The 12681-nt window shown below is 51.9% G+C and overlaps 1 protein-coding gene across 2 annotated transcripts in view; it reads right to left on the bottom strand.

The window, feature by feature from the left end:
- UNC5A (unc-5 netrin receptor A) overlaps positions 1-12681 on the bottom strand; it is a 106771-nt gene that overhangs the window by 11543 nt on the left and 82547 nt on the right. The window contains exons 3-9 of one of the 2 annotated variants that reach the window (XM_056811647.1): positions 12076-12219; positions 11430-11533; positions 10213-10393; positions 9465-9632; positions 4451-4615; positions 2735-2923; positions 777-1079 (exon numbers count right to left, since the gene is read on the bottom strand). In XM_056811647.1, coding sequence (XP_056667625.1) covers positions 777-1079; positions 2735-2923; positions 4451-4615; positions 9465-9632; positions 10213-10393; positions 11430-11533; positions 12076-12219 — 1254 coding nt within the window. The remainder of the gene's footprint in view (positions 1-776; positions 1080-2734; positions 2924-4450; positions 4616-9464; positions 9633-10212; positions 10394-11429; positions 11534-12075; positions 12220-12681) is intronic. The other variant, XM_056811648.1, reaches the window with a different exon arrangement.

Here is a 12681-nt window from a genome sequence, read left to right as displayed (position 1 = left end):
CTCTGCAGCAATCTCTGCCTGCCCAGAGAGGTCCCAGCACCCAACTCGGGCTCACCAAGCCACCACAACCTTCTGCCTCGAGTTGTACTATACACTTCTGACTTTGCTCTGGCCCCATCCCCAGCCTCCCCAACCTTTCTCGAAATTCTTCCACTGGAGTTGAACAAGGGCTTTAGCTAAGATGACTTAAAAGGCCATCAGCAGGTACTTACTTATCTACCTCAAATTTAGATGACTCATGATAGAGATGCAGACCCTTCATTGCCCCCCCATCCTTGTCACCCCAAGTCCTTTTCGACCCATTTAATTAGCTATGATGGTAATAAATAACTCACCTCTAGCACTTTAAGGTTTATAAAGCATTTTCCACACAACAGCTCTGTGTGGTAGTTAGGGCAAGCATCATGACCCCCATTTCATAGATGAGTAAACTGAGAGTCAGAGGAGGAAGTGACTTGAACAAGGTTATAAAGACAGTAAAGTCAAGGTCAAGATTTGAACTCAGCTGGGAGGGGAGAAGGAAGGGAGACAATTTGGATCATGTACCCTTGAACAACTTATGTGGAAATTTGTTATTACATGTAACTGGTAAAAATTTTAAAAAATAATTAAAAAGCAAAAAAAGATTAGAGCACAGGTGTCCAAGGCTAGAAGTCTTTCCACAATAGTACTTCTTACTCTCCCACATTTATTCCCTTCTCTCTAGTTCTTCCCTTTCCTGAAGGAAGCTGTCATGGCCTCTTGACAAAGTCTCCCCATCACACAACAAGCCATACCTGTATTGGGAATCATTAGCCGTCCCCCTAGGAAGTTGAAGGTCCCATAAGCCATGTTGCTGGCCCCCCGGGGCAGGGAACGGAAGTAGTTCTGGGTGGAGAGACGGGCAACGAAGTCCTCGGCCTCTGAGGCGGGGGAGCTGTGGTGCAAGGTGTGCCGACCACTACCCAGGGGACTAAGGAGGTGCCCATTGGTAAGCTGGAACTTGGGACCAGAACTTTCCTGCCGAGGGCACAGGGTGCCCTGGTATGTAGTGGTCGTGGTGCTGAGGTCTGGCTGGATGGTCAGCAGATGGGAATTGTCTGTTAGGGAAGGAAAAGAGAAAAAGGGGGAAGAATTAGAGAACAAGAGTGAGAAGCTAGGCCATCCAGCTTTCTCATGGAGACCTCCATAGATGGAAAATTTACTACCTCCCAAGGAGGCCACTTTCCTCTTGGGCAGCTCCAGCTGTCAGGAAGTTTTCTCCTCACACAGAGCCGAGGTCTGCTTCTCTGCAAATTCCCTCAGGATCTTCGTGCTTCCCCTTGGGGACTGAAGGAAACCACCCAAAACTCCCTTCCCTAGGAGGGTTGATCTATCAAATCCCCCCATCCCCTTTTCTGAAGAAGTCTTCTCTTCTGACAATTATTTCCATTGCCCTCCATGGCACATGTTTTCCAGTATTCTCACCATTCTGGTTGCCATTCTTGAGTCAAAAACTCCAGCTTACCAGTCACTCATGGGGATACCAAGAATTAATTCTCCCCCTCCCTCCTCCACTGAAGAAATCCCCTAAAACAACAAACATCCAAGAGGACATCCCTAGCCCTCAAGGAGCTCCCATTCTATGGGAGGAGACAACCTCCCAGAGTACAGAGAGAAGAGAGAAGGCTCTGGTAAAAACACCGTCCCCACGATGGGAGGTGGTAATCCAAAGGCAGCCCGACAGAGACTGAGCTAGGAGAGTGACCCCTGTCTTAGAGCTTTCCAAGAGACCATGAAATCTAAGAGACAAACTAAGCTCCTGTGTGTGGAAGCCCTGCAGTCCTTCTCCCTGCGGACAATCCCCGTTTGGCCCTCACAGCCAAGCTAGACCCAATGGCGTTCCCTGGGCTCTGCTAACTGGCTTCTTCCTCCCAAGACACAACCACAACGAGACAGGACATGCAGGGAAATGAATTCTGGTGAATTCAATGTACTAGGTAGCTAACTGAGGGTTGAAAGGATAGCCAGGAGGCTCAGTGGATAGGATGCAGGGTCTGGAGTCAAGAAGACCTGGATTCAAATCAGGCCCGAGACACCAGCTGTGCACACAAACCCTGGGCAAATTAAATCTTGTGGGCCTCAGTTTCCCCATCTATCAAATGAGCCAGAGAAGGATATGGCAAATCACACCAGTATTTTTGTCAAGAAAACCCCAAATGGGGTCACGAAGAGTCAGTCATGACTGAAAAGATTCAACAAACTGAGGGTTAGCCCTCGAACCCTTCTTGGAAGGCTGAAAGTTAGCCTGGAAAGGGCACCAGCCTTGGGAGCAAAGGGTCTAATCTGAATTAATCAAGGATAATTGTTACAGCACATTAAGGCTTATAAAATGATTTCCTCAGCCACCACAGTGAGTCTGGTGGTGGAAGCTACTATAATCCTTATTTTACAGACAACCAAATTAAGGCTCAGAGAAATTAAATGATCTGCCTGGGGTCACAGATCTACTTAAGTGGCAGGACTGGGATTTGAACTCAGGTACACTATCTAGCTTCTTTTCCAGTCACCTGGGCTAGGAAAGCCAATGGGAGACCCCAAGGCCATTGACACATGGAGATCCATGTGCTCCTGCCCATTGGTGCCTTTGCGGGCCCATCTTGTCAGTGTGAGAGATGCTCTACCTTGTCCCGGTGGCTCAGTAGCCACCTGGGGTTCTGGAGAAACCTTGGCCAGGGGAAGCCTGGCACATCTGGCCAGAGCAGGGTGACCTCACCTGCTTTGGTGGGCTTGATGCTGACGGGCTGGAAGCCTGAAGTCAGGATGGACGAGTCAGCCACATCGGAATCCAGGCCCTCTTTTTTCCGGCAATAAACCAGGATGAGGACGAGCAGGAGCAGGACCAGGCACACAGCCACGGCAATGAGCCCCACATACAGGGCCACATCCTCTGGGCCTGAGGCAGCTGTGAGAGCGGCACAGGAAAAGGTGATGAAGCTGCCCAGCTGGGATCTAGTCACCCAGCCCCACCAGAGCAAGTGTCTGAAGAGTTCACACCCTGTGGGGCACCTATATTTGATGCCGGGTGTCTATGTTAGCAGCAGGGAGTCAGTCTGCAGTCACCGGGGTGCTGACTGGCTGAGAATAGCAACGTGTTCTTGGGGAGTTGGGAGCCTGGGGTTCTTGTCTCACATCAGTCATTAACTTGCATGACTTTGGATAAGGGCCCCTCCACCCCCCAATGATCCAAGCTGGATTCGAGAATTCCCTCCATCCTTTCTGGTTCTGTGTTCTAGGGTCCTTTGAGCTCTGCCAGCCTATGCTTGAAGGTGTTTTCCTGCTCGATGAGGGATTCTATGATTTGGATGTCTCTGTAGCTAAGAGGAGGGAGGGAAGCAAACCCACATGTTCCCAGGACTAGTCTCTGAAGACCAGTTATTGTGGCCTGTGAAAGTCTGGTCGACTGATGAAGGCCTGGGGGGGTCGTCTGAGGGGCTCAGGGGAGAACCTCTGTCTTACTCTCTGCTTCTCACATTTTATTTCTTCCAGGAACCCTGTGGCTGGCCATCCTTGCTTGACCCAGAGGCTGCTGGGTATGTGTAGAAATAGCTCCTAGAAGTGTGTGGGGCCCACGATGGGATTTTGATTGGGGATGGGGGGGGAGGGGGAGCAGAATAGGAAGGACAAGGGGCCCTGGTGAGGAGACAGGGGATTAGCTGTCTAGAGGAATCAATATTGATTTTAGTGGGAATCTGCATAATGGAAGGAAGGTCCATCAGGAAGGAATTGACACAGATAATTAGGTTTTTAATTGAAAGCGAAGGTGGGGGTGGGGGGAGAAGGTTGTTTCAGGGAAGCATCACAGCTACTAGGTTTGTGTGTGTGACATTGGCTGAGAGCTTTCAACCTGTTCCCCCCCCAAGTGTTCAACATGAAGGGGGGATGCTGGTCTCCCAGGAGCACAGATTTTGAGCTAGAAAGGACATTTAGTACAAATCAGTTCATGTCCAAGTGAAGGAACTCGTGTCTTCGGAGCTTATATGACTTTGCCAAGGTCAGAGTGGCCAAGGTAGGATCTGAACCCGGCCCCTCGGTACCACACAGGCCAGGGAATGAGAAACAAGGGTCCCTCATGCTCCTAATCCCCGCGCTCCCCGAGAAGCAGAGCCACACTGCCCAGGCTCGGGCTGAGACCTGGAGCCGGGCCCACCATTGGCGGGGAGAGCTGAGCCGGGTGGGCTGGAGGAAGGAGACCCTTTGCTGGGAGCAGGGGGCTGGTAGGACTCAAGGTTGGGATGCAGGGAGAGCTCAGTCTCCAACCCTTCGAGAGAGGTGTGAGCCGTGTGGGCGGGGTTACCAGGGTGGGAGGAATGAAAGGAGTTCCGGGAGGCGGAAGTAAGGGATAATGGCGGAAGGACTCCCTGTAGGCCAATGGATGTAGTTCTGGATAGCTTCCTCGTGGGGAGGGGCAGGAGTGTTCCGGGGAACTCACTGTGGATGCAGAGGTCACTGGTGCAGTTGCGGGTGTCCAGATCGGCTCCTTGACATTCTTCCCCACCGTTCCGGGGTGGGGGCTCGGAGCACTCCCGGCTCCTCCAGCGGGTGCAGTCCAGTGCGCAGGCCGACCATTTGCTCCACTCGGTCCAACCTCCGTCTACTGCACACGTGAGACCGGGACACCAGACAGAGGCAAAGAAGAAACCATCAATTCCTCAGTCTCAGGGGCAGGGCACACTCCCTCCCCCCATTCCACCTCATGCCTCGGGGGAAAAGACAAGGGATGTCCAAGAGGAGAGGCTTCGGTGGGGCCAGGCCATCCGAGCCATGGAGGGTGGAGCGGGGAGGGTGGTCGGCGGACAGGATGGCGGCGGCAACGAGTGATGGCGGCGGCTGCGGGGGTGAGGGCTGATGGAAGTGGGAGGTGGTATGATGCCAGGGCCGGGGGCAGAGCCTGGACTAGGTGTGGTGCTAAGGCCGGTATCCAGCAATGAAGGTCTTGGGATGCCCAGGAGCGTTGCTGATGAAGAGGCAGGGCCAGGCTGGCCCTAGCTGGGCCCCAGAATTGAGGAGCTCAGCCCAGTACTCCACTTAATCCACCGGCAGGGACTGGGAGTTCCACTGTCAGGCTCCACGCTAAGCCCTGATCCTGGAATCATGAATTAAGGCCTGAGCTCAAACTCTGCCCCACAAAGCTTCTGTGAGGATCTGGACTCCTATTGGCTGAAATCTCCTGGTTTTTCAGGCCTAGACTACAAGGTCCAAGGCCTCCGGGAGCTAGTGCTTCCTTGCCTTAGCAACCCTTTATCTCCTCAATGATGCAACTGGGGCTATCTGCTTTTATAAGGTCAGCCACGAACATTTCTTCCCTCAAGGAACAGTTCCGTCCTCCCTTCTCTCTCTCATAATCTTATGGGCTCCCCTGGCTTTAATTATTGCTTCAATGTGGAGGGATCCCAAAGCCACATCTCTAGGCCAGACCTCTCCCTTAAGGTCCAGTCTTGGATTTCCAAATGCATAATAAACTTTTCTACCTGTATAATAATTGTAATTGCCATTTATCTTGGGCCTCATCCTTACAACAACCCTGGGAGGGAAGGAAGCCTCTAAGTATTATTAGTTCTATTTTGCAAAAGAAAAAATGGAGGCTGAGAACTGCCTAGGGGAACTGATCTAATACATTTTTGTATTTGAACCCAGGTCTTTCTGGTTGCAAGTCTTAATTTCATTCTATCATATTGCCCCTCAAACGGCCTCAGCACTTTAGGCTGAACTTCCTTTCCTCCACAACTTCCCCCTTTCCCTCTAATGACTGCCGATGGATGGTACTATCATCATTCTAGGCCTCAGACCTGAGACTACCCAATCAAAGACTCTTCCATCTCCTTCTCCCCCTGCCCCTGTGCATTTAATGTGCTGCCAAGTCTGGCCGATTCTCTCCTCACCTAGCCTCAAAGTCGTTAGTCTGGCTTTTGAGGCCCTCCATAACCTGGCTCCAGCTTTATCTCATGCTTGCTTCTGGGGGAAACTCCAGCCTCTGATCTCAACAGGAGAAGGGCCAGGTGTCAGTTCCTAGGATCTGAGATTTAGAGTTGCTGGGAGCCTCAGTGCACAGATTTGGCCAAAACGGGACTAGTCTGGGGCCTTATTCTTGTTCAGCTCTTCTGTCCTTATGCTTGGAGCTGATCTACCTGCCTTTTCTCCACCTCTGGTCTGGCTCAGGGGCCATCTTTTTTCTTCTTTCTTACTTTCTGATTTAGTATCAGTTCTAAGAAGAGTGATAAGGTCTAGGCAACTGGAGTTAAGTGACTTGTCCTGGGTCATATAGTTAGGAAGTATTTGACGCCAGATTTTGACCCAGGTCCTCCCAACACTAGGCCTGGTACTCTAACCACTGTGCCACCTAGCTGCCCCAGGTTTTTTTTTTTTTAATTCTTATCTTCTGCCTTAGAATCAATACTGTTTATTGGTTCCAAGGTAGAGAAGTGGTTAAGGGCTAGGCAATGGGGGTTAAGTGACTTGCCCAAGTCACCTGGCTAGGAAGTATCAGCTCTCCCATCTCTAGATCTGATGCTCTTAGCCATTGTACTAGCTAGCTGTCCCAGGGTGCCATCTTTTCTTTCTTCACCCTTAGGTGAAAGTGATTTCTCCTTCCTGAATGTCTCCAAGGTTCACAGTGTGGAGTTCTGCACTACCCTTTCTTATTCCATTCTCTGTTACTGCATTACTGTTTTGGTATTTGCTCTTCCCACACCCCCGTTATATTATAAACAGCTTATTATCAAGGCTTGTGTCACTGTTGTCTTTAAACCTCCAGCCCAGTACAGTGACTTACACACTTAATAAATGTTTGCTGCATTGAACTGTAACCCAGACTGTCCTGGCCCATGGTGGCTATGGCTAAGAAAAGAGAAGCTGGGGTTCCCCCTCTGGTGGAAATAGCAGACCCCAATTCTGCAAGGACTACCTTAAGGACTACCAAGTGCTTGAACACAACCAGAAGGTCAGTGTGGGAAATGGTATTGTGTCCATTTTACCCAGGTCCTTCTGACTCCAGCCTCGGCACGTATCCACTGAGCCACCTAGCTGCCCCTTCCCCAATAATCTTTTATTTCCTTCAAAACTCTCTCCTGGCCTTCCAGCTGCTAGTACCTTCCCCCATCATATACCCTTGTATTTAATTGTATAAACTGTCCACTCCTTGAGGGCAGGGGCTGTTTTATATTGCCAGCACCTGGCACAGAGTAGGCGCTTTATAATGTCTGCCGACTGACTGAATCCTGCTGTTTTGTACCACAGGTGCTGAGGCAAAGATTGTGCTGGGCTGGGTGCATCTCTCTACAAGAGCTGGGTTCTGTGGTGCTCACTCTCTCTAATCAGATGATGGGCTGTGCCCAGCTGTGCCCTAGACACTGTCTGGGGTTGACAAACAACAGCCCTATGCTGGCAATGGCAGACCTCAACCTGATTCTCTTGTGCAGCCACAATCCACCCACATTTACCACATGTAGCCTGGCCCTACAGCAATCCTAGCATGCCAGCACTGGGCATGCTTCTCCACTCTTTACCCACTGTGGGCTCCTCTTCCTTTCCCTCATCACTCTCCCCTGACCACCTGGTGCCTTCCACAACCACATACTAACTCCCCAACTCATGGCAGCCCACCAAAGAGCTGGACAGGAGAGCTGAGGCCCCAGGGACACTGGGGAATGTATCATTGGGATTCTGGGATCAATGTTCACACAGAGAAATCAATTCACAAAGGATGGGTCAGAGCCTGAGGGCACTGGGCTCAGAGCCCAACTCTGATGCTCAGACACTTGCTACTTAATAGACACAAAGAACGTAGAATATCACAGGTAGAAGGAACCTCAGTCCATAGAATGTTAGACCTTGAAAGGGCCTGAGAACACAGAACATCAGAGCTAGAAGGTAGCTTAGAACACAGAATATCAGAGCTAGGAGGGAGCTTAGAACAGAGTATCAGCAGGGGGAGCTTAGAACATAGAATATCAGAGCTGGGAGGGAGTTTAGAACACAGAATGTCAGAGCTGGGAGGGAGCTTAGAACAAAGGATGTTAAAGCTGAAAAGGGCACAGAGAATGCCACAGAAAATCAAACCATCATTTTACAAGTAAGGAGAATGAGATCCAAAGAGGGTCACGCAGAAGATTAGTGGGGAGGCCAAGACCAGAACCCAAATTCCTAGCACACTCTTCACTGACTCCTGCCATTTCCTAACCTGTCTTCTGTCAGAAGATGCTACTTCTCTGGTCTTGGTGCCAAGGAAACTTCCAAAGGACCCCCTCTGGAGCCAACCTTTCTCATGGACCAGGTACAAAGGGAAGAAGCCCAGTTTGGGGAGAAACAGATGTGATAGTGAGGGGGAGTAGCCAAGTCTCCTTCTCAGCAGATGGAGCCCACCATGCATATCTGAAAGTCTAGTCTCCCTCTGTATCCAGTATTGTTTCTGGGGAAACGCCATCTCAGATGCTCATTCATACCTGGAGCTATGGAGGACATGTGTCTCCATCGAGAAGAGTTGCTGAAGAAGGGCCAAAGTGGAACCCAGGGGAAAGAAGCACTAATGGGGGGGGGGAGGGAAGGGGGGGGAAGGGATTTTAGACACGTTAACGGGATGTTTTTCATGGAATCTTAGAATGCCAAAAGTTTAAGGAACCCAAATTCATCTAGTCCAACAATATCCCCTCCCTAATATCCCCAATATCTAAGTTTCCACTGATGGGAAACTCACACTTACTAAGGCATTCCAACTTCTGAACACTTCTAATGGCTACAGAATAGTCCCACAGGTCCAGCCTAAATCTATTTCTCCACCACTACCCCCTGATTCCTAGTTGTGCCTTCTGGTGCTGGGAAGAACAAATATAAGTCCTCTTCTCCAAGATAGATAGCACATCAAATTTTTACTCATAGCTGTTATGAGGCTGGCAAAATGCTTAATAAATATTACTTCATTTTATCATCACAAAAACCCGTGGAAGTAGGTGCTATTATTCTTGTTTTACAAATGAGGAAACTGAGACAGGGTCAAATGACTTGCCCAGGGTCACATTGTTGAGGCCAGAGGGAATTCAGGTTTTCTTTTACAGGCCCAGTGCTCTACCCATTGCACCACTTGGTTGCCTTGAAGGCAATTCTCAGGCACCCCACATCCTTCCTGAGTCTTTTTTTTTTTCTCCAGGCTATCATGCCCTGCTCCTTCAGTCAGTCTTCACACAGCACATTCTCTAGTCCCCTCACCATCCTGGTTGTTTTCCTCTGGACATATCTGGTTTGTCAATGTCCTTTTAAAAGCACAGTGTCCAGAACTGGACACGGTACTCCCTGGCTGGGGCTTAACCAGAGTAGCGGCTAGCAGCCCCATCACCCAGAGCTAAAGTGGCCTCTGGCCCATCTGCCTGGTCTGAATGGTGGGACTGGTGCGATGGAGGCGGCTGAGTGACCGATGCAGGGTGGCCATGGTAGTGGAGGCGAGGGGCCAGTACCTGGGCACAGGGTGGCACAGGCGGTTTTCTGGCCGCTCTGGCCCTCACAGAAGGAGCCCCCGTTGAGAGGTGCCGGGTTGGTACAGCTCCGGCTGCGTTTCTGCCAGCCTCGCCCACAGGTGGCACTGCAGGCTGACCACTCCGTCCAGGTCGACCACCCACCGTTCACTGGTGTGGGACAGAGAAGGGACCAAGGTCAGCGAGGCTTGAGGCCTGGCATGAAGCACCTCCCCAGGGCAGGCTTGGGGGCACGAAAGCAGCAAAGGACCCTGCAGAGGCAGCATCCAAAGCTGCAGCCAGCCTCTGGGCATTGGTGGTTATGAGCGGAGGTGCCCAAGGCAGAGACGAAAGAGGAGGTGAAGGCAGGGGAGACCAAGCTCTGGCTAGCTCCTCTTTTCTAGGTTTTCTTCCCAGACAGTAATCAGCACGCGCCTGGGGTCCCCTCACCCCAGCCTTTTCTAGGAGAAGCTTTGCCACCCACCTCATGCTATGTTCTCCAAGGCTTTCGGCGGCCCCTGGCCCCAGGCACTCCCATTCTGGTACCCCAGCTTCCTTTGTAGACTTCTCTGCCTGGTTATCCATCTCCTAGAGCACCCTCAGGCTGTGTGCCACCCCCCACCCAGTATCCTTAGATCTTGGCATCTCTTAGCCTGGAGCACCCACAGCCCAGCTCAGACCACGAGCTCTGTAGACCCTCCAGTTGTGGCCAGGGCCACAAGAGGTGATGGGGGGTGGCACGGAGGCTCACCATAGACGGTGACAGCGGCAGAGCTGCTGCGGCGACGAGCCACTATGTTCTTGGCCACACACGTGTAGTTGGCCGTGTCAGCCAGGCGGGCCTGTCGCACCACCAGGCTGTGTTCCCGGGTCACGTAGACATTGGGATCCAGGGAGGGGTCAACCAGGTCCTCATTCCGGAGCCACTCCACCTGTGAGGACAGGAGATGCTGGAGAAGCCACAGGCACCACCGACGAGGGGACGGATGGGGGCACTGCCTGGGGCTGGCCCGAGCTCTTCCTCTGGGCCTTCTAGATACTGCCTGCAGGGGTCCTGCCCATCAGACCCTGACAGGGTCTCAGTCTGAATCGGGGGAGAGTGAAAAAGATCCTAAGAGGAGAGGAGGCAGACTGCCACTGTGGGGAACTCAGGCTCAGGGATTCGAGGAGGGCAAACCTGTTCTAGGACAGGCATGCTGGAATGCTGCCAGAGCCAGGCCCAAGACGGAGGGGGCAGAGATCTGATTAGGGTGCCCTTTGGGCTCGGCTCTGGGCTGACCAGTCTGGACTCTGAAGAATCCCTGAATGCCAGGGCTGGTGGGCACTTCGGGACTCATCTGAGTACACCCCTCTTATTATTCAGTGAGGAGACGGGGATGAAGAGAAGTTAACTCTTGTGACTTGCCTAGAGTCACAAAAGTAGTAACTAATACAGCCGGAATTTGAAGCCAGGCCCTTTTTATTACAAACATAAGGCTCTTTCTATTACACATCACTGCTGTGGGCACTGCATAGATGCCAAAGGGCAGTCTGCTCACACAGGACGTTGGAGCCCACTAAAACCAGACAAATCAAAAATACCACCAGCCTGTTGAGGAGGAGCAAGCCCATGCTGAACGGGCCTGAGCTCGCCTTCCCTGGAGAGCCCCTTCCCACTTGGCCCCATGGCTTGAGACTGTGGTGGGCCCCCAGGGGGAGAGAGGCTGCATGGTGGCTGTGCTGCCTTCCATGTTCAAGGCCTCCTCTATCATGTCTGGATTATAGGCTCAGAAGTGTTTTCAGGGTCCTCAGAAACTGCCTAGTCCAACCCCTTCGTTTTTATGGAAAAGGAAAGGGCCTGGTGCTCCCAGGGGCCCGGCTGGTGCATGGAGCGGGGAAATGGGAAGGAAGCTGAGCATAGTGTCTCCAAGTTAGAGAAAATGGGATGGGGGCTGGGTGCCACCCCAGAGACCCAGGCCAGCCTCTTACCTCAGCAGGAGGGATGCCCTCAGGGGGGCGGCAGGGCAGGATGATGCCCTGCTCCAAGGATACTTCCTTGGCTAGAGGCTCCTGTTCAAAGTTCTTGCGCAAATCTAGGAGGAAAAATGAGAGGGTTTAGAGCTTCTAGAGTCTGGCAGAGACCCTGCTGGGCACTAAGAAGAGTTTTTCCTGGGCCCTGGTACAGAAGCCAGCCTCTGTGGTCAGGGGCATCTAGAAGATGGTTGCCCCTCACCCCCAGGAGGTGGGGAGGAACAGGGTCTGGGATTGGAGGGGAACAGATAAGAGATTCCACAATCGGGCTTGCTGCAGAGCCTGGAAATGTGGGATTAGCTGCTGGTCTTTTCTCTGGCCAGACTCAGAGCTGGAAATGGACCACCCCAGACGTGTTCTCTGTTTTGGGGTTGGAGGAGGGAGTGCAGTCTGAAGTGGACTTGTTGTCCAACCTCCTCAGAGTTGAGGCTAGGGTCCCAGCAGAGGGGGCCCCTGTCTGCAGGAGGCTCAGCTGACTCTGCCCCCTATCCAGAGAAGTCCATTTAGGCTCTCTGATCCTTAAGGGAGGTCCTGAAAGTTCACTTCCTGGTCTGGGACAAGCTCATGACCCCACTTTCCTCCCAGTCACCCCAAGAGTGCTCACAAGCAATGCGGACGTAGGCCTTCTGGCTCTTGGTGGTGCCTGAGGAGCTCCAGGCCACACACTGGCACCAGTACTCCTCCAGACCGAAGACTTTTTCCACCTGTTGCCTGGAGATATTGATGCGGACCTCCATCATGGGCAGCCCTGGGTATGGAGGAGAAGCACTGTGAGGGCCATGAGATGGGGCCCATGTTATCCAGAGAACTTGGGGGGAAGTGGGTGGGTATCAGCCCCAGGGAGCCAGTAGCATTTGGGCTGCAGAACCCAGGAATTCAAAGAGCTTTGTGGCAGAGAAAAGAACTGTTATTATTGGCCATTTTGGAGTTTGGGCCATTTAAGGCTTTCAGTACTTTCCACAGGGAATCTGGGCATGCTTGTGTACTGGGTAGGGAGGAAAGGGAGTCACATTAAAGTTGGAAAAGGCCCAAGAACACAGCTTAAAGAGACCTCAGAACCCTGAAGGGAGATTCTCAGAGCTGGAAGGGACCTCTGAGACCATATAGTCCAAGATTGTGACCTCCGCCCTCCCCAGTTCTATTTTATAGATCAGAAACCTGAAGCTCAGAAAGAAGCTCAAAAAAATATGACGGCCTGAAAAATGTGCAT

This window comes from Monodelphis domestica, chromosome 1 (assembly GCF_027887165.1).
Source record: "Monodelphis domestica isolate mMonDom1 chromosome 1, mMonDom1.pri, whole genome shotgun sequence".
NCBI lineage: Eukaryota > Metazoa > Chordata > Mammalia > Didelphimorphia > Didelphidae > Monodelphis > Monodelphis domestica.
This window is presented reverse-complemented; position numbering and strand designations above follow the sequence as displayed.